Below are 20155 nucleotides of genomic sequence, written 5' to 3'. Positions count from 1 at the left end.
AACAATAGTAATTTTGATGATGTTTACAAATTTATTCAGCTCCTAAATGACTGATTTTAATTTTGCATTTTTTAATTAAAAAAGAGAGTCAACATTATATCAATTATTAAGATGGTCAAAATGGGAAACGACCCTTTGATTTCCAAACGATATCATATCACTCTCTTTAAAAATCTTTGTCCTCACATTCTTTAAAAAAATCTTGTTAGAATCTTGCCCACTTTAAATTTGCTGTGTAGTGAATATAGTGTCATTTTCATATGAAGAAAATCCAAAAGAAAAAGAATGTCAAGTGTAATAAACAAGGCGTCTTTAGTTTCAAGCGATTTATACAAGTCACCCAAAACCAATACAAAGTTACGAATATATATCTGGTTATCCTTCGATCAAATCATATCCAATAGGAAGAGAAGACCAACCTTTAACTTGGAATCACATAGGACGGGAAAACGCCCACCATCACAGCAGCAACTTTCTTTCTTTTTCTTTTTCTTTTTTTTTGGTATGAACTAATAACAGCTATAATTGATCAATCAATCACTAATAGTGGATTCTCGATCACCTCTTTATTCAAATAATCACGTTTTCACTTTACGAAGATGACAATAGAAATTGACGTGCAAAATTTGTATTAATCATTGATTCATTCAAATATAAACAGAAAAAGGCTTAAGAAAGATAAATGTTAATAATAAATTTTAAGTATGCGTTAAATAATATTCATAAAAAACGTTTTATTAGTCTTATTTGATTCCAACAAAATAACTTTTAGTTAATTTCTTAATTAGCAAGTTGGAAATAGTGGACCCTAACCAAAAGATAATAACAAATGAATGGGAAGGAAAAGTAAAAAAGAGACGAATGAGAGGTTTCATTAGTGCCATTGTCGTTCACCGCACATTTCCTTTGGCAAATCATTTTCTAATGTACGAATAGTTTGTGCTCCTGAAATTCCTTAACTTTTTTTTCAACCGAATGCTTACCATCCAATGAAGTCAAAAAAGTGCTCGTTGCAAATAAAAATAAAATATAAAGATAGAACTTTCTTATCATAAAATAAGTTGATGGATATGATTATTGTTGTTCAAGTGACAAAGGTGACTTTGGAAGATGCTTCACACGGTCACAGTAGAGAGAAAAAAACCAACAGTCATGGTCATTTGTAAATATTTCGATGCATAGCCATAAATTAGTAGTATAAATTTGGGTACTAGTGTGAAGAGAAACATACTTTTTTTTTTAAGAAGTGAAGAGAACATACTTAAAAGGGGTATTTGTGTAGAGTATTTACATGAAAAATGAAAGCAATGTCAGCAAATAGCCAAATAGATCATTTAGATATTTTGTCACACTTTTGGTTGTTTGCACAGTAGTCCTTCCTAAGCTTAAAGTAATTTTATGACCTGCGACGTAAAATTCGGCATAAATTCACTAATTTTGAGAATACAAAGTCCAATGATATACTTTGGTCACTTATATTTAATAAATAAGTCAGTGTTATAAAAAGTTAATCTTACACTCAACTCATTTTCATCCCTAATGACATTGATTAAATGCATACAATATAAGAGCTACTATTAAAACATATAATTTAGTTTTTAGTGTTTAATTTGATTGTTAATGTTTTAAAATAAATATTTTTTATATAGTTTTAATTTAGGAAATTTTCTTATTTTATATAATTAAGTACTAATCTCTGTACCCGTGTGATGTATGAAATTTTTATATTTCGTGTAGATTATAATAAGTAACTAAACTATAATTTATATCTTTTCTAGAAATATATATTTTATTTTTTAGATAAAATATTATAATTCCTTAATTAAATAATTTCTATGATATATATATATATATATATATATATATATATATATATATATATATATATGCATATGCATATATAATAATTAATCTGAGATAATTTCATTTGATTATATAAAAATATTATTTTACATTATTTAGGAAGTAAAAAAATTAAAATTGTTGTTTAAGTTCATTTGAATTCATAGTGAAAATATATTTATAAATTGTTTTATACATAATTATCACTCTTCATCAAATTCACTTTATTTGAACAATCTCATCAATAATCAAAATCACCTTTTCTATTAGAATTTCAACACAATTAAACTTCTTCAAAGTATACACATTTAATTTATTTATTTTTAGCTTTTCACTTATTCAAATCTTTAAAAACATTATCAAACCTTTCAAGATTTTCACTGAATTTATCACCATCTTTTGCAAATATAAGAATGATAAAAGAATAATACTTCTTGCATCCCAAAGTGATTGTAATTTTAGTCTTTTGAAGGAAAAAAATCAAATTAAATGATATTTTCACTTTTAAATAATATTCAAACATTTCTTCTAATTTTTTCATATAACAAATGTTGTTGTCATAAAATATTTAATAATATATTTATTAAAATTAAGAAAGATAATAAGGATATTGTAGTAAAATTGTTTCCTAATAAATTCTCTTATTTTAAACCTCTAACACTGTCTTTATTCATACGGGGGAAAAATTCTCTTCTAAAATGAATCAAATTCTTAAGTTGAAAATTTAAAATAAACCTTTCAATAAATGTCCTCAAAATTAAAATTTCAGTTAAACTTTTAAAAGGACAATTATTTTATTAAATCAATCCTTTGAATATATAAAACAATTAATTAATTACTAAACATGACTTTATGCATCATTAATTTAGTCTTCCATAAAAATTAAATGTGAAGATATTTCTTTTACCTATTATAGTTTTTTTTTTACAGAAGCAAATACAATAATGTTATAATTTTTTAAAAACCAATTAGGAATTTAGACACAAATTAGTAGTGTTAGGATGATTCATCTTCATCCAAGTCCAAGGAGTGAAGCCCTTGAATGTGAGGATGATGATGGATGGAGCGGTGGGTCCCCACAAGTCTGGACACACTGAATAAATGTGAAGCCAGCCAAGTTATCTACGCGATCTATGATATCTACGCTACGTCGGTACCGCATTAAAAAAAAGTTTAAATATATTTTTTAATAGAATAAAAATAAAAAATAAAAAATATAAAAATGACTGAAGTGGAAAATGAAAAAAAGAACAAAATTCAATACCTTTTGATGCCTTTTTTTTGTAACAACATCTGCATTCTAGTTTATGATTTTTCTTTGAATTTCAATTATTACAAAGTCAAAGATTAAACTATTTATTTGTTAATATAATTATTTTTATTGTTGACTATTAAAACAATAAACAATTAGGCTCTGTACCAATTTCATCCAAGCAAGAGAGTAAATATTTTTTATTTTGTAACATTTTAAATTTTATTTTATAAAATATATAATTATTTTTATTGTTATAATAACATTTTTTTTCTTCATCTATTATTGTCATTAAAAATTGATTTTATACTTTATTATTTATTTTAAAATTATGTACTTAACAATATGATAATTTAAATTAGTTTTATTTTTTTTATCATAGACATCCGAAGGATCATTTAGGAGAGACAACCATAATCGACATCATTTTATTTAATATTATGAAAAAAAAAACTCATTTTAACACATTTACAAAAAGGGATGAAGACACTCCTTCACACCACTAGGATCATTAAAAGTGACAAGATTTTTCTTTAAGTATTTAACGTTATTGCATGTGAAAAACTTAAACTCAAGAAGTTGGCTTAAATTGGAATAATTCTATGTGAATTGATTCATACACTTGGTAGTATGTTTATTTTTTTATTTGAAATTCCACAAAATCATTGCTTACTTATAAATCGAATAAAATAATACTTGTAATAATTTCATAAAAAAATTGTTGAACAGTATTTATATTATATTGGGTGAATTTTTTTATAATAAGAATTAGTTCAAATTTAATTAATTAAGTAAAAAAAGGGATGAAATGATGAGTTTGGTGGAAAACATGAGAAATTGGTACTTAGTATATTTACCTTATATTTTTGGTCTATAAAAGGAAGTGCAATTGGCCGGTTCTTGTTGGTAGTGTTTGAATAGACAAACAACAGAGTTTATTTCTTTTTGGTTCCTTGGTTCACGCTGGCTGCAAGGCTTGTGTTTGGTGGGAGCAGCTTCTCACCGTGACGCTGCTCTACGAAGACGACGACAACCTCGTGTGACAACATCAAATAATGGGAAAAGGAAACATGGAACTCGAGACAAACAAGGTCTATGACTACGAGGATGCACGAGGGGACGTTGAAGTCCCAGATACCGCTCATCAGATAAGCACTGGTTTGTAATTTTGTTGCTTTTCACTTTTACATTCATTCATTCATTACATTTACTAAATTCATATGTTTACGGAATCCGCAGAGTCCAAGGTTGAGAAGCTGAATCTATGGAAATGGTAGGAAGTAGGAAGAACGCAATTAACCCATGCTTTTTCTTTAACAACAAAAAACATGTAGAGGTCACGGGCAAATAATTGAATTTTCAAAACTACCCTTTTGTTTTTACCTATTGATTGTCTACGAGCTGAGTCAAAGTTTCGACTTGTGTGATACATTTATGTCTGAATTTTGACTTTATTCAACCGCCTCTTACCTATGTTCAATGTGTTCTTTTCTTTTGATTATGATTGAATCGTGCTTATGTTACAATTTTATTGTACTACTATTTAAATATTGAAATTGTAAACTGAGGGAAATATACAATTTGTATCTGAACATTAGTATAAATTAAGAGCATGTTTGGAATTCTAAACATGCACTAAAGTTGGAGGTGGAAAACAATTAACGAGATTTTTTGTAGCAAGGAATTATGTGCCATTAAGTGTTTGACCCTTCTTCCCCTTTAATGCCTTTTTTTTATGTTCTTTTTTGGTGTGTGCAGATTCATGGTTTCAAGTGGCTTTTATCCTCACAACCGGAATCAACAGTGCCTTTGTTCTTGGATATCCAGGGACCGTCATGGTTCCCCTGGGTTGGATCGGGGGTGTGATTGGTCTAATTCTTGCTACCATGGTGTCACTCTATGCAAATGCTCTAATTGCTTATCTCCATGAATTAGGAGGCCAAAGGCACATTAGGTATAGAGATCTTGCTGGATTTATATACGGTAGGACACATAAGCTACTTTCATCATCTCTTCACTTTGCTATGTTATTTCCATGCAGCTTATGTTCATTTCATTCTCATTTCAGGTAAGAAAGCGTATAATCTCACATGGGTTCTGCAGTATATCAATCTTTTCATGATAAATACTGGCTACATCATTTTGGCCGGTTCAGCCTTGAAAGTAAGAGAGATTTAGGACACAAAAGTATATCTTTTCTTCATGCCATTCAATTCAAACTAAAATTGAATCTCTCAAATACATGTCTATTGAAGTTTTTTTTTTTTTTTTCTAAACCAATTTTTTGTTCATTGTGATTGCAGGCTACTTATGTTCTATTCAGGGATGATGGGCTGCTGAAACTTCCATATTGTATTGCCATAGGTGGATTTGTGTGTGCAATGTTTGCCATCTGCATTCCTCATCTTTCAGCTCTGGGAATTTGGCTAGGATTTTCAACAGTCTTCAGCCTGGCATATATTGTTATATCATTTGTGTTGTCGCTTAAAGATGGTAATCTCTTATATCTGTTCCTGCTTATCTTACAATAACTTGTTAATAAATCTGTTTGATTTAGCGTTGTCTAAAAAGTAATGCACGTCACTTGAAGCACATACAAATAGCTTATGCATGTGTTTTTTTAACGCAAAAGCAAACACACTAATAGTTTGATTTTTCAAGTCAAAACGAGTAACAAGTAGTTTAAGCTTTCACGTCTATGAAGAGAATTGACATGACTTTTCTTATTAAAACGGGTATCCAAACACACATTAAGTATATGTTTGATTTTGCATCATGTCAATACTAAAAATTGACTTGCAATATGGTTTCGTATGTTTACTTTGTTATGTTGAATATATTATGAAAGACATGCCCAGTGTGTCTGCGTACTAACCAGTAGAACGTTATCAGGATTACAATCACCGCCTCGAGATTACGAGATTCCAGGAGATGGTGTAAGCAAAATCTTTACAATAATTGGAGCATCTGCTAACCTTGTGTTTGCATTTAATACCGGCATGCTTCCTGAGATACAGGTAAGACAGAAGCTTGTAAATCTTCATATATTGTGTTGTTCGTTGATACACAATTTTCTTTGGTTTCATATGTGCTCTAGAAATTGAGTTTTATTTGTTTGCATAACTTGCAGGCAACAATTAGGCAACCAGTTGTTAAGAACATGATGAAAGCCTTGTACTTTCAGTTTACCGTTGGAGTTCTACCATTGTACCTGGTTGCCTTTACAGGATACTGGGCTTATGGATCTTCCACAGAAGTGTATTTGCTGAATAGTGTGAATGGTCCAGTTTGGGTGAAGGCTTCTGCCAACATCACAGCCTTTCTTCAATCAGTCATTGCATTGCATGTACGTACATTTAAACTACAATTCTCCCTACTCTTGAATGTGTTACTTGAATTATTTCCCTGGCTTAACAATTCTCCCTGTTCTGCTTCTACAAGATTTTTGCAAGTCCAATGTACGAGTTTTTGGATACTAAATATGGGATCAAAGGAAGTGCACTGAATGCTAAAAACTTGTCATTCCGAGTCGTGGTAAGAGGTGGCTACCTAGCCTTTAACACATTTGTGGCGGCTTTCCTGCCATTCCTTGGAGATTTCATGAGCCTCACAGGGGCGATCAGCACATTTCCCCTTACGTTTATTCTTGCAAACCACATGTACCTTAAGGCAAAGAAGGACAAACTAAACAGCTCACAAAAGCTCTGGCACCGGTTCAATATTGGTTTCTTTGCCATTATGTCTCTGGCAGCAACAATTTCAGCCATACGGCTCATTTCTGTAGACTCCAAAACATACCATGTTTTTGCTGATTTGTGATTAAATTCATTGTATTCTTTCAGCAATTGTAGCACCAGAGGCTTTAGTGTTTCAGATGCTTTCATTTTAAAATAAAAATTAGTATAGAATTTCCTAGAAGAACATTGTGTCGTGTTGTATCAATGCATTAATGTATCCTGTTGCGTAAACCTTGCACTTTTGGTCAACAATGGTTTTTCAGATCAGTAAATACACATATTTGGTACTAGTTAAGAAATTGATCATATCGGGAGTTACTCTATCAGCATCAATTCGGTCAAGCAAAGCTAGAATCAAGTAGAACAAAAAAAAATGAGAAATGATAATTGATACTCAATAAATTGAATACAACTCTGAATTGAAAATCATGATGCCCTTCCTATGTTACTATTGTAAAGAAGAACACTATTTTGTGGCAATAAATAAAGTCACAAAAAACAGGACAAATATTTCAATTGATATGTCTCCAGTGGAATTTGGCAAACCTACTATCTTAAAGACCTTCGTGAAATCATCTGACAAAAACTCCTGAACATGCAATACTTAAGAAGTAAACATCTGTATCAATAAATAAATGGATAAATTAATAAATAATTCAAGAAACAAATGTAATGTAAATGACCATGTACGTCGAAATGTACACATACGTATTGCAATACTTAAGAAGTAAATGACCAATCACTAAAATTGTGAGCACATTACAGCCCATGTACACATACGTATAAAGTCAATACGTAGCATACAATGGAGTAGTATGATACTATGATGCCAGAAAAATATAAGTCGAAATGGCTCAAACATCACTTTCAGGAAAATACATATTTCATCTTTAAAAAAAAAACATATATGTCCATTTTCACATATTTTCTTTCATTATTAAAATAGATGAAGAGCTCAAGGCACTCCAATAACAACAAATGTTTGTTTGAATTATTAAAATATATAATGAATAATCGTATATAAAATGAATAAAATGCTTGAAGTAGACATCTCAGTCTAACCTTGTCAAGCATCAGCCAGACACCAACTTCAGAAAAATGCAGATGGAATTGAGAAGTATGAGAGGAACTCTGAGGTACTGAGTTGCATAAATGAGGCCTATAAGCTGGCCTTTGAACGACTTAGTCCTTCCACCTGAGAAATCTTGGAAGCCCCATCCTCTAGGTGCAAGAAAGCGGTCCTCATTTAATATTGCTAGCGCATTTGCAAGAAGAAGAAACCCCTCAAGTAAAGTCCAAAGACCCATTTCCCTGCATTGCAAAGAAATCCAACCCTGTGGCCATCACATAACTAATCCAATAGGAAACAATCACCTTAGTCATTGACAGTTACAGGGCAAATGAGTATGCTTCCATCTTCAGGGAGCTTAAAAGAGAGCTTATTATCAAAGAGTTTCATGATTCATCACTTTTCATGAACTGAAGGTTGGTGGTTCATAACAACATCTCACTCACAAGTTACAATTTTGCAATCAGTTGTTGGCTTGGAACACCTCAAATTCACTCATATACGCTAATTAAATTACTTTTTCTAATTAAATTTAAAGAAATATGAGTGCACTGCACCTACTAAAAATTCAAAAACCATATTTCAAATTAAAAAAAATTAACAGAAACAGGTGCAAACATTTTACGACGTGACAGACAAAAAAATAAAGGAATCGTGTTCAAATAACAAAATCACAACATTCAGCCAATGCCACAAAACTAAGGATTGAGAATGATGCGGAATCCTAGATCTTCATAAAAAAAAAAAAAAGCAACGAGGAAAAAGTATGATGATCTTTTTTTTTTTTCAATAAAAGTGGAACAAAGTTAAGATAGAAATGAGTTAGTTTTGAAAAGAAGATTTGTAAAAATCTGAAAACGGAACGGTGGGATGAGACGAAACACAATCAGATCATGCTGATGCTGAACGAAGAAGTGCGAGCGAGGAAGGAGAAAACCAACCTGACAAAAACGCACCGTTTTTCTTGTTTCTTTGAATGAAGCCAAGAGTTTACTAGGAATCATATATTTATGTTGGACCCGTAAGCCCAATAATGAGAGAACATAACCGAAAGCAAACCCAAAACACTCAGCTAAAAAAAAAAACCCAAAACAAAGACGAGCGTGTCACTGTCGGGTTTTTGGTTTCTCATGGAATTAAAGCCAACTTAAAAATATATTTCTACATTCTATAATTGTTTATACCACATAAGGACCTAAACATAAAATTTTAAGATTTTAGACCAATTTTAATTTTTATAGAACTAGATTTCAAATTAAAATTCCAGTTCCATGTATGGACTCTAATAGATCAAATTGTTAAATTATTAAAACCAATTTTAAATAATTATAATGTATACTGACTTTAACAAATGAATTTATATTTGACGACAGCAAAACTGGAAAAAAAAATAATTTAATTTTTTTAGTTTGAAAAAATATTTTTTATTTTTATTTTTTTTTTCAATTAGAAAAAAATGTTGGTTATCAAAAATGATCTCGAACTTAATGAGTTGGATAGAAGTATGGTACTTGATAGAACATCATGACGGAAGTTGTTCTATGTAGCCGACTCCACCTAGTGGGATAAGGCGTTGTTGTTGTACAAAAAAATGTTACCTTATTTTTGTTGTTTTCTAAACAAACTTTTAAAAAAATAAATACAACGTGACAAGTGTAAAATTATTCATAAAAATAAGAAATGAAATGTTAGAAAACTTCTGGCAAGTGTTTGAAAATGGAATTTTGGAAAGAAAAAAGAGAGAGTAAACATTTTAATTATATATTAAGAGAATTACAAAATATTTATAAAAATAATAATAAGTATGATATTAAATTTATATACATATATATAAAAATTTTCAAATCTTTAATTTTTTTAAGAGAAACAGATCCTGTGAAAAGAATAGTCCACATAAATTAATATCTACAAAATTTAATTGAAAAACTAGTTTATTCCACATAGTAATAGGTAGATTGAAAAGGCAAAGTACATAGAAACACAAGCTACCTATATCAACAATCTTACAAAGCAACTAATCTAAAAACAATTAATCATGTAATTCTAAGCTCTTGCATGATATAATCGGGTAGATTGAAAGACACTTCAATGTGTCGTCTAGGAAATCAACAATTTTAGAATCTCAAGACTCATAATAAAATTTAGAAAACTACAAAGGTCACCCTAATACAATTGCCAAGGTCACCACAATATATTGATTGATCAATAAGAGTAAACAATCAGAAGTTCACTTATAATATTTAGAAGATTAAAAAGAGGTACGTAAATTATTTATGCATGAACATGATACTTCGCAAACTCTTGCACAACACAATTCAAAATACTAACTAAATTCACAACACACTGCAAAAGAATTCAGATTAACAATTCTATCCATATTTCCTGTGATCAAATCCATATTCAATGCAGTGGAGGCGGCGACGATGACGGTGGAGATGGAGGTGGCAGTGATGGTGGTGATGGAGACAATGAAGGCGGTGGTGGTGGAGGCAGATGTAGTTGAGGTCTGTGGGTATACTCACAACAACGTTTACCTCCCCTCATCCTACTCATCCTCCTCCTCCTCCGGCGACGAAAACTCTTATGAATTCAAGTCCAGTACTTATTCACCCTCCTACACTTTCACGTGGTCTTCCTTTACTTTCAACGACAACAAGAGGTTGTGGCTACTTAGTGTGTGTTGTGTGCTCCCTCTTCCACTTCCACGTGGCCTTTCTGACCTTCTCGCAACAGTAGGAGGTTGCAGCTGATCCTGTGTACCAGGTTACCTCTTCCACTTCCATGTGGTTGATAAACCAAGATTTAATAGTATTTTTGAGTTTTGAGTGAGTTTTCATTTCAATTTAATGCATATTTGACATTTTTCATCAGTAAAACTCTCGGTTTGGTCTATGTTTGTGAAAGATAAACTTCACGGGTGGAAAAGAGTTGAAAATCATGCAAACTTATATAAGAAAACCATGAGAATGATAATTTTATAAGCGCGCAGTAATTCTTTACTGTCGCCTTAAATCCTAATTGATAAGATTAAGATATAATATTTTTTAATTAAAAAAAGATATTTGGGTTACAATTACAAAACTAAGTTTAAGAATGATTAACAAACTCTGAACACGCATCTTGCCAATTTTGTGTCACAGCTTCTTCTTTTTCTGAATGGTGGCCTTCTTCGGCAACAACAAACTGTAAATGTCAAACAAACCTGTATATCAAAGATTTTTTATTCAAGAATTTTTTTTTCTTCAAGGTACTCATCAAATTAATCAGAGTTTAGATCATTTTACAATATTTGATTTGTCTAATCATGAAGTCCAGGTTAGATGGGTAGCTCCGAATCATGGGTGGGTTTGTCTAAATTTTGATGGAGCTACAAGGAGTTCCCAAAATATGACAGGTTGTGGTGCCTTGCTAAGAGATCATAATGGGAATTGGTTGGTAAGCTTATATAGCAGAGCTTTGGAGTGTTTTTGAAGGGCTTTTGCTGGCTAGATCTAAGAGCTTTGGTGTTGCAAGTGGATTCAACTGTCTGCTAATGCAACAGGATGGTGTGTGTTTTGTGAAATCAAGAAGTTACTTCTCTTTGACTGGCAAGTCCAGATTGTGCACATCTTCATGGAAGGAAATAGATGCGATGATGCTCTAGCGAATTTGGCCTTTGAAACTTCTTTTTCTTCATGTTTTATGTTTGTACATATAACAACTTTAATTATCTTTTTCATACCGTGGATATTTATATACGTGTATTTGTAAATGTGATCCACTCTTTATTTATTTATGAATAGAGTTAATAAATTAATAAAAAAAATATTATTTAAAAAATTATAACTACTAAATTAAAAATTTATTTTTAAATAATTTAAACATAACATTAAAAAATAACCTAACATAACTTTGAGTCGTTTAAACTTAACCCATAAACTAAAGAGCATTGCAAGCATAATCGTTATTAATTAAACTCAGTTTTCTAATTGTTTTACAGAATCATTAAAATCTTGACATTAAGTGATAACAGTGCAGTCGATAATAATTTTTTCTTCCACAATTTGTTTAACATAGTTGTTCCATTTATCTTGCTATGCTAGCAACTAAGGTGAATGGGTGAATTAACAATTTGAGACTAAAATAATATTTAATTACTTTAGAAAGTTGAATGTAATATTTAAGTAAAAATAAATAAATATTACGTGAATTAATCCTAAAGTTTATTAAGATTAAAATATGTAATTTTTTTTATCTTTAACTCTTTTGTTCATTAAAGAAAAGAGACATTGATTAATTCGAAGTTCGATTAAAATTTAAGTAAAGTTTGATAAAAAAAAATTATTTAATTTTAATTTTAACACATTAATCATTTATATCAAATCACTTAGTTTAATCTTCTTTAAATATAAATTTAAAAAGACAGAAAAACCTTTTATATGAATTAGAAATGATTGCTAAAACATTCAATATTTGATTATAAGTAAATTAAATTCAAGAGAAGAATCGGTGCTTAACAGTGCAAACAAAGAGATTGAATTAATGGATTGACATTGAGCCTTAGTCGTATACAGTATAAAACTATAAAAGAAAAGTCTCGGTATCAAGGATTATTGGATATATTACGTACAGTAACACAGAAGGCAAATCTCTATTAGTTGGTAAAATTAGAGGGGTTGTTCCACGTGCCAGGAGTAAACAAATTTAGTGACAAATATCAAAGGGCCAATTCTATTACTTTTCTTTTAACTGTAAACATTAAGAAGTAGACAAATTTAGTATGCCAAAAATTGTTTGTTGCTTTGTTGGATCTAAATTAAGATTTGTTGTACTAAGTAGCCAAAAAATATGTTACTGTGTTAGTCATTAAGTTAAAATTAGTAAAATATTTAATTTTGTTTATGCATATATATATATATATATATATATATATATAATATGTTACTGTGTTAATTACTGTGTCACTCATGAATCGGTACTCAATCCAAGCTCATATTTAGTTTCTTGTTGTTTTGCTATCAACTCAAACCTCTTTCATTTTTCCTTTCTATATTCTCTTCTCTCCCTCCTATGTCTCAGTTAGCTGGCTAGATTAGTGTAGTTGCTTCTTCAATGGCTCAAATTGCGCTTATTGCTCCAGCAACTGTTATACCTATTACTGGCATGTACTACTTACTCTTATGTTATCAAATTCACCATCCACTATTCTCTTTTCCTATTTTGTTTCTCACTTCACATGTATTCTCCTAGGAAGTAGGAAGCAAGCAAAATCACATGATCAGAGAGATATATAGTTCGATTGTGTCATGTGATTTGAGGAATTGATGTGTGTTGGTGGGTTAATTAATTTCAGGTAGGGGGAAACAACAACAAAAACTGTCGTATGCAAGAAAGAAAGTGGGTTTAGCATCACTGGTTCGTAGTTGGAGGATCCAAAGGGTTCCAACGTTTGCGTTTGCTTCATCAAATAATAATGATTCAGGCGATGATAGAAGGACAAGTGTCGTGGTGAAGGTATCTGATGGAGGAGCTATCTCTCTCCCTCAAGGTTGGCCAGCACAAACTAACTTTTCATATTATTACTTTTGTGTCTCTATAGCAAAAACACGTCATTGGTTAAGAAATAAAAAGTAAGAAACTTTTTTATTGAAAACTTATATACTTTTTCATGATTCATAATAAAAAAATTTCTATTTATTCATTCTGTAAATATGCCCTTAAGTCTCGTTTTTTAATTATTAATCATTCATAATAAAAATATTAATTACATTTTATTTATTTTAGTAAATAAACTATTATTATAAATTAGAAAAAATATTTTAAATTACAGTATCTGTGTATGAATTATAAGTGTTAAAGAATGATAAATAAATGCATTACGAAGTGATATGCCGCAGGAAAAGTTTTTATTCAGTAGTTTGTTTGTTTTCTTCCCTCGTAACAAAATTTTTTTTTAACTTTTCTTGAAATACTCGTAAAAGCTAAAGAAAGCATATATCATTTTGTCTTTAATATACTGTAAATTTTTTTTAATACAGTTGATTGATATTTTCACTATCTTTACTTTTATTTAAATCCTAAAGTGACGCCAATTAATCAGCTTCCATTTTGTAACGAAAAGTGAAGAAACTTAATTGATTAACCATAATGTTCTTGCAAAAAAAGAAGGCTCAAAACCGGACTGAATGGGCCCAAAGGCCCACATTAAATATGATCCACAAAGGATTGGATTGTCTTATGGTCCCAAAAAGAAAAGAAGGATTTGATAATTATTTCTAATACTCTTCTTCGAAACGAATATGCATTGAAGGACCCAATATATCTTTCGCGTACTATATTAAATTATTAATTAACTCCTAAACCTATATTTCTAGTGTTCACATTTTGCAACCTTTTATTTATTAAATACACCAGGTCCCCCTATTCTGCACACAAGTGACAAGACTATGAATGAATTCAATGGTTAGTTCAGTTGGTCACTTTGGCGAGGACATGGTTCTTCTTATGAAATATGCTTTCTGTTTTCAGTTCCAATTTGCAAGCATAACATACATGTCAGAGTCTACTAAACTAGGATGCTTCTATATGCAAAGAAGATCCGAAGACAACAGCTACATGTATAACTCTGCCATTTCTTCCCTCCCTTCCATTTGTTCTGTCTAATTACCTGCCTCATTAAAATTAATGTCCTAAACAAAAGGTGAGGATACCCTAAATGTGTCTAAGTGTCTTTATCAACCAGCAGATCAATTTACCAACAAAGATTTTCTCTTGGGTTGAAGATACAAAAGGGCTTTAATGAGTTCTCACAGCATAATAATATATGGTTAATAGTGTTCGGTGTTGTGAATGTGATTTTTTTTACATTTAACCAGAAGCTAATTGTTATAAGTTTAACGTTTTTGGATAAAAAAAAAATGCACTTAAAGGAAAACATGACTCCCCCGGGAACATAATTGTGTTTTCTGCGTGAACCAAATTTGAGCAAAGAAACAGGAGAGAATACTAAACAAACTGGTCCTCACGATCACATGCCAAACCCCTTGTGTTGTGAGTTAGTAATGTTTCTTATTTTCACAAAAAAGTTACAAAAGAAGAAAATAAACAAGGCGGCGTTTGGACGGCCTTTCCTGGCACCTCCCTAAGCCAAACTTTTTTGGTCAACTCGCTGTGCCTAACTTGAAGCACCTAGCATTGGAAGCGCGTTGAGTTCAGCAATAATAATTAATAGTCCAATTTTTGCGCCTAAGTTGGACTAATTCTACACTACTAATAAATATTTTCCCCTTCCATCGAAAGCCACACGTAACGCACGCTTCATCGTGGGTGGATCATGGATCATGCATTCATTCATCCTCCCAAATACATATACAATTCCCTTCCTTTATTTGTTTCCTACGAAACTATTACTCATCTTTTTACATAATAATAATAATAATAATATATTTTTTGGCTTCTTTTTATTTCGTAACACTTACCCTATTATCATCTTTTTTATATATACAAACAATACAGAGAACCTTTTAAATTTTTCCATCAAACCGTTAACTAGGCAATAAGTACGTTATTTTTTCTATTACTCCTTATTTTTATTTTTTATATTTTATAATAACAATCCTATAAAAATATTTAAAGAGATTTGTCTATTTTTCCTCCGCCACACAAATTATATTTTTTAAGATCTCATGTGTATTTTTTATAAAAAGAATCAATCCTATCAAGTTCAATAAAAATTTATTTTGAATATTGAACGCAATTAGCTCTAATTCAACATTATTGTTTAAGATAAGATAACAAAATTACTTTTGTACCGATTGTTTTACGTACTCAGTTTGAATTAAAAATTAAAAAATAAATTACTATCAACTGCTATCAAACTTATTCCTAAGTTTACTGTTCCTCTTTATACTTTTCTTGCAGCGTACATTTTATCATAATTGCAAACGAAACGAGTAAATGGTGCAAATCAGCCCAAATCAAATCACTTTAAGGAGTAGTAACTGATAGGGGTCTTTCTTCAATTCGCTATAACAGGTATTAATATTAATACTAATAAAACATAGCAAATCAAAAGAATTATGAACAGTAATAATTTTTTTCATCCCAATAAAAATATTTTTTTAAGTTTTTTTTAATTCCTTACCATTTAGCAACAATAATTAATATTACTGTACCTTAGATCTTGTGCTGTGCAGCTTTAAATGCTGTATTTTTGTTTCTTCTTTTTTCCTGTTTCCGTAGTTTGGGTCTGTTTTTGCGTTGCAGACATCCCACACACAACACATTCACAACACAACATTTGATTTCTCTCTTTTGTCATCCTCAAAATCCACAATCTTTCCTCCTTAATATCTCCGACCCCAACAAAAAGAAACAAGCAAGCCATGGATTCCCAGATCCATGGCTTGTCCTCGTAAAGTCAACCCCTTTACCAGTCAAACTTAACCCCCCTTCTCTCCCCCTCTGAAACCGCAGGAAGAAGATCAAATCGAAGAAGGCTTAAAAAAAATGAAGGGTTCGAACAACCGGTTCTTCACGGTGGCGCTGGTGGCGGCGTGGTACTCCTCAAACATTGGGGTGCTTCTCCTGAACAAGTACTTGCTCAGCAACTACGGCTTCAAGTACCCAATCTTCCTCACCATGTGCCACATGACGGCGTGCTCCTTGCTCAGTTACGTCGCCATAGCGTGGATGAAGGTCGTGCCTTTGCAGAGCATTCGATCCAGGGTGCAATTCTTCAAGATCTCTGCTCTCAGCCTCGTTTTCTGCGTCTCCGTCGTGTTCGGGAACATTTCCTTGCGCTACCTCCCCGTGTCGTTTAACCAGGCTATTGGCGCCACCACGCCCTTCTTCACCGCCGTTTTCGCTTACCTTATGACCTTCAAGAGGGAGGCTTGGCTCACTTACCTCACCCTTGTTCCTGTTGTTACTGGAGTCATCATTGCCAGTGGGGTATGTATGTCACACAACATAACACCCTTTTGATTCTTTTAAATGTTTTTGTTAATTTGGGTTTGTTTCTGATGTGATTTCAGATTGGTTTAACGTAAAAATAACATTTTTTTTTAATGGCTTCTGATATGGATGTTTTGTGTGTGTGCGTGTCTTCTTCTATATGGCCATTAGGGGGAACCGAGTTTCCATCTGTTTGGATTTATTATATGTGTTGCGGCTACAGCTGCAAGGGCTCTGAAATCAGTGCTACAAGGGATTTTGCTTTCTTCTGAAGGGTAAGGATTAAGATACTCCAGATACATTTGTTAAATTATTCATTTGATCCTCTTATTGTTGTCCCCTTTTTAATATCTGTCCCTATACAAGAAAACGGTAAGTTTTAGTCCTTGCACAGTTTTTTTTAGCGGAAAATGATTTTACACCGCGAGAAAGTTTCATATGATGTTAACGCGTGGGACTAAATGGGACTAAAACTTGCAATTTTCTCCTATTGGGACTAAAAATTAAGCAGAGGACAATTATAGAGACTAATCAAGTGAATAGTTCAAGTGATTAAATTATTTCTATGTTTGTCTTTGGTTTTCGAGTTACATGTTCAAATGGGTACTGACAGTTCTTGTGTGGCAGAGAGAAGCTGAATTCTATGAACCTTCTCCTTTACATGTCTCCAATGGCTGTGGTTTTCCTTCTTCCTGCAACACTTATAATGGAAGAGAATGTGGTTGGCATCACGTTGGCTCTTGCCAGAGATGATTCCAAGATCATTTGGTATCTGCTGTTTAATTCAGCACTTGCATATTTTGTCAACCTGACCAACTTTTTGGTCACGAAACATACCAGTGCTCTAACCCTTCAGGTAAGTCCTGATTATTTATTCAAATTGGCATTCATTCCTTTTTGTTTTTTTAAATGTACTTTTCACTCCAACAAACTGTCTGTTGTCTCATCTGTTGGTAGTTGGGACATCAGATTTTGGTGGTTGTCAAATCACAAGATATGTATCACATTATCAGCATTGTCTTGGTCACTTTTTTGTTTTTTTGTTAGTTCTGTTGCAATGTGACCGGTAGTTGAGTTATTTTGTTCCCTCATTATTCTTTTTTTGTTTGAGAATGGAATTCTTTTAAAACAAATTACCTCAGGTCATGTGAAGTTTTACATTGCCTAGTATTTTGCATTTGCAATCTAGTTTCTCAAAATTCATAAATATGTATTGTTTTTCTCTAGTTTCTACGGAAGGGGGGAATTTAGATCATGTGATTACCATATATTTCAAAATTAGTTCTTGCCAACTATATTCAAACATTCTGCTGGATCTCTAAAGCTAATGCTAGGCCATTATATTCAAACATTGCTACTGATAGTTCATAAGCATATAAAACTAATGTGGTTGAATAGTTTAGTGAAATTTTGTCTGTAAGGTTCAATTATTCAAGTTTGGTGCTCCCAGTCTTCAAGTTAGTTGCTAAGCAGTATTTGTTACCAATTGTTCGAGATGACTTGTGATCAGAACTTGCTGATGAGTAAATTATTGTCCACCCAGTAGGGTGACTGTTATAACTGTTAACCTAATTTGTTGAACTCCCATTTTACTATGATCCTATTTGATACTTTATGCCATGTAAATCCCTGATCAAGTTAGCAATGGATTTAGGATGATAAATTAATGTGTAAATTTGCAAAAATTATACAAATTAGTGTTTAGGCTATCTGTCATGAAAACATACATTCAAAAATGAAATCTACACATGTTTCTAATTTCTCTTTGATTTTTGTTTTTCCTCTTCGCATGGTGGGATATACAGCTTTTGTTGATGTTTGTTTTGTTTTTCTTCTCGTGAGAGTTTGTATATCACAATATGCTTTTGGATTGATTACTGAAAGCTGTGTGATTCAAATGATGGCATAAGTAGAAAAATTGGTGGAAAGATGTCATTTTATTTAAGTCTGATTTTTGCCCTTGCTCAAGTAATCCATTTTTCTATTTAATTTCTGATCATTATTCTTAAATTGATTTCAATTGATAATCTAAGTAAGAGTTGGCTCATGCAGGTACTAGGAAATGCTAAAGGGGCGGTAGCAGTAGTAGTTTCTATTCTAATATTCAGAAACCCAGTGTCAGTCACTGGAATGATGGGTTACTCACTCACAGTCTTTGGAGTTATACTCTACAGTGAAGCCAAAAAGAGAAGCAAGTGATACTATAATGCATCATCATTCATGCTCTCGGCTGCAGTGAAAGGACAACCTTTAGTTATACCCTACAATTACAACATTTAGTTTTCGTTACTGCACAGTCAACCTCAAGATTTCTGAAGGAAAATTTGTTTAGCATGCTAGTGATCAGAATCCAGAGTTTTCTGACTATAATATACATTTTTTTTACCCACACGCCAGACCTCATTGAACGAGTTTCTCGTTGTATTAGCAATGATCGATGCAGAAATAGCCCACAGAACAAAATTGCTATAAATGATGTCTCTCTACTTTACCTGTGTTGGGATAATTGAGTACTTTTTGTCATTTATTCTTGGAGGAAAGAGTTGTAAAATTGGATATCTACACATCTATTGTTCAACTCTATTTACATTCGTTTATTAATGATAGAATTCATACTTTTGCCCATCGTCCAATTTCTATAATATCATTTGAGAACTGAGATATTTTTAACTAGTGAATAGTAATAAATGAATTCAAAGAATATAAAATAAAACGAAAATCAAGCTTTACATATTTGTTATTCATGCTCCATGATTTTTTTAACTTATAAGTACTCTGTACTCATACTGTAATTTCTTAACTCGCCTTGCAACATCTAGTGAGTTCCTTATCCACGTCAGTCAATTATACAAGCACATTTTAGAACCTGGAGAATAACAAACATTTCATAAAGTTAATAAGAAATCACTTTTTTTTCTTTAAACCAAATACTAAAAGAACAAAGTTGCATAAATGTCATCAATGTCAAAACCATATAAAGAGAAAGAAAAGTCAATGCTTTCCAACTTAAAACAATTGCTAATTTCAACATTGAAGGTTACAGCCATTGGTCATCAAATTTGTGAGGTAACTTGTAACTTGGAAGTTATGGATGGTTGTGGTAACTTTGAAGATAAAAATAGTATCTTATGATTACTTCATTTGCTTCCTAGTCTTTTATGTGTGCCCTTGGTTGGTTTTGTTTTGCTGAGTCATGTGCTGGGATATTCCATTCTACAACAGCTATTTGCTCTTATAATCAGGATGCAGAGCTTTGTAGGTGGTAGTGAAATATCGCGGTAAGGTGTTCTCATTGTTTATCTATAACTTAACATCTGTCCT

At 31.7% G+C, this 20155-nt stretch overlaps 3 protein-coding genes across 5 annotated transcripts; 2 read left to right on the top strand and 1 right to left on the bottom strand.

Moving 5' to 3' along the window:
• The first annotated feature begins 3978 nt into the window (after nt 1–3978).
• On the top strand, nt 3979–7062 carry LOC100778997 (proline transporter 1). Of its 2 annotated transcripts, none has more exons than XM_003552545.5 (7): nt 3979–4252; nt 4853–5077; nt 5163–5257; nt 5398–5587; nt 5987–6111; nt 6225–6440; nt 6536–7062. In XM_003552545.5, exons 1-7 carry the CDS (start codon nt 4150–4152, stop codon nt 6911–6913), a joined length of 1332 nt encoding a protein of 443 aa, XP_003552593.1. In that variant the 5' UTR covers nt 3979–4149; the 3' UTR covers nt 6914–7062. The 2 variants fall into 2 exon arrangements, with proteins under 2 accessions (XP_003552593.1, XP_040867952.1); XM_041012018.1 differs by lacking the exon at nt 3979–4252 and adding an exon at nt 4351–4367.
• Nucleotides 7063–7205: 143 nt separating this feature from the next.
• Nucleotides 7206–8942, bottom strand: LOC100777404 (immediate early response 3-interacting protein 1). 2 transcript variants are annotated; one of them, XM_006601906.4, is made up of 3 exons: nt 8842–8942; nt 7894–8142; nt 7206–7450 (listed from the first exon to the last, which is right to left on the bottom strand). In XM_006601906.4, the coding sequence occupies exon 2, from the start codon at nt 8136–8138 to the stop codon at nt 7905–7907; it is 234 nt and encodes a 77-aa protein (XP_006601969.1). In that variant the 5' UTR covers nt 8139–8142; nt 8842–8942; the 3' UTR covers nt 7206–7450; nt 7894–7904. The 2 variants fall into 2 exon arrangements, with proteins under 2 accessions (XP_006601969.1, XP_003552591.1); XM_003552543.5 differs by having other exon boundaries at nt 7206–7420.
• A 7012-nt stretch (nt 8943–15954) lies between these two features.
• LOC100819087 (probable sugar phosphate/phosphate translocator At3g11320) lies at nt 15955–19457 on the top strand. Its single transcript, XM_003552539.5, has 4 exons — nt 15955–16831; nt 17006–17109; nt 17462–17690; nt 18887–19457. The coding sequence occupies exons 1-4, from the start codon at nt 16388–16390 to the stop codon at nt 19031–19033; spliced, it is 924 nt and encodes a 307-aa protein (XP_003552587.1). The 5' UTR covers nt 15955–16387; the 3' UTR covers nt 19034–19457.
• Nucleotides 19458–20155: the final 698 nt, after the last annotated feature.

Source organism: Glycine max, chromosome 18 (assembly GCF_000004515.6).
Source record: "Glycine max cultivar Williams 82 chromosome 18, Glycine_max_v4.0, whole genome shotgun sequence".
Classification (NCBI taxonomy): domain Eukaryota; kingdom Viridiplantae; phylum Streptophyta; class Magnoliopsida; order Fabales; family Fabaceae; genus Glycine; species Glycine max.
Note: the sequence above shows the minus strand (reverse complement) of the source record. Positions and strands in the feature narration are given on the sequence as shown.

What these genes read in the sequence shown, in the direction of transcription:
- LOC100778997 (XM_003552545.5), top strand. Translation starts at nt 4,150, where the DNA reads ATGGGAAAAGGAAACATGGAACTCGAGACAAACAAGGTCTATGACTAC. An exon ending in CGCTCATCAGATAAGCACTG is followed by an intron (nt 4,253 to 4,852) that starts GTTTGTAATTTT and finishes TGGTGTGTGCAG; the next exon opens with ATTCATGGTTTCAAGTGGCT. An exon ending in TCTTGCTGGATTTATATACG is followed by an intron (nt 5,078 to 5,162) that starts GTAGGACACATA and finishes TTCTCATTTCAG; the next exon opens with GTAAGAAAGCGTATAATCTC.
- LOC100777404 (XM_006601906.4), bottom strand. Translation starts at nt 8,138, where the DNA reads ATGGGTCTTTGGACTTTACTTGAGGGGTTTCTTCTTCTTGCAAATGCG.
- LOC100819087 (XM_003552539.5), top strand. Translation starts at nt 16,388, where the DNA reads ATGAAGGGTTCGAACAACCGGTTCTTCACGGTGGCGCTGGTGGCGGCG. An exon ending in GAGTCATCATTGCCAGTGGG is followed by an intron (nt 16,832 to 17,005) that starts GTATGTATGTCA and finishes TATGGCCATTAG; the next exon opens with GGGGAACCGAGTTTCCATCT. An exon ending in ATTTTGCTTTCTTCTGAAGG is followed by an intron (nt 17,110 to 17,461) that starts GTAAGGATTAAG and finishes CTTGTGTGGCAG; the next exon opens with AGAGAAGCTGAATTCTATGA.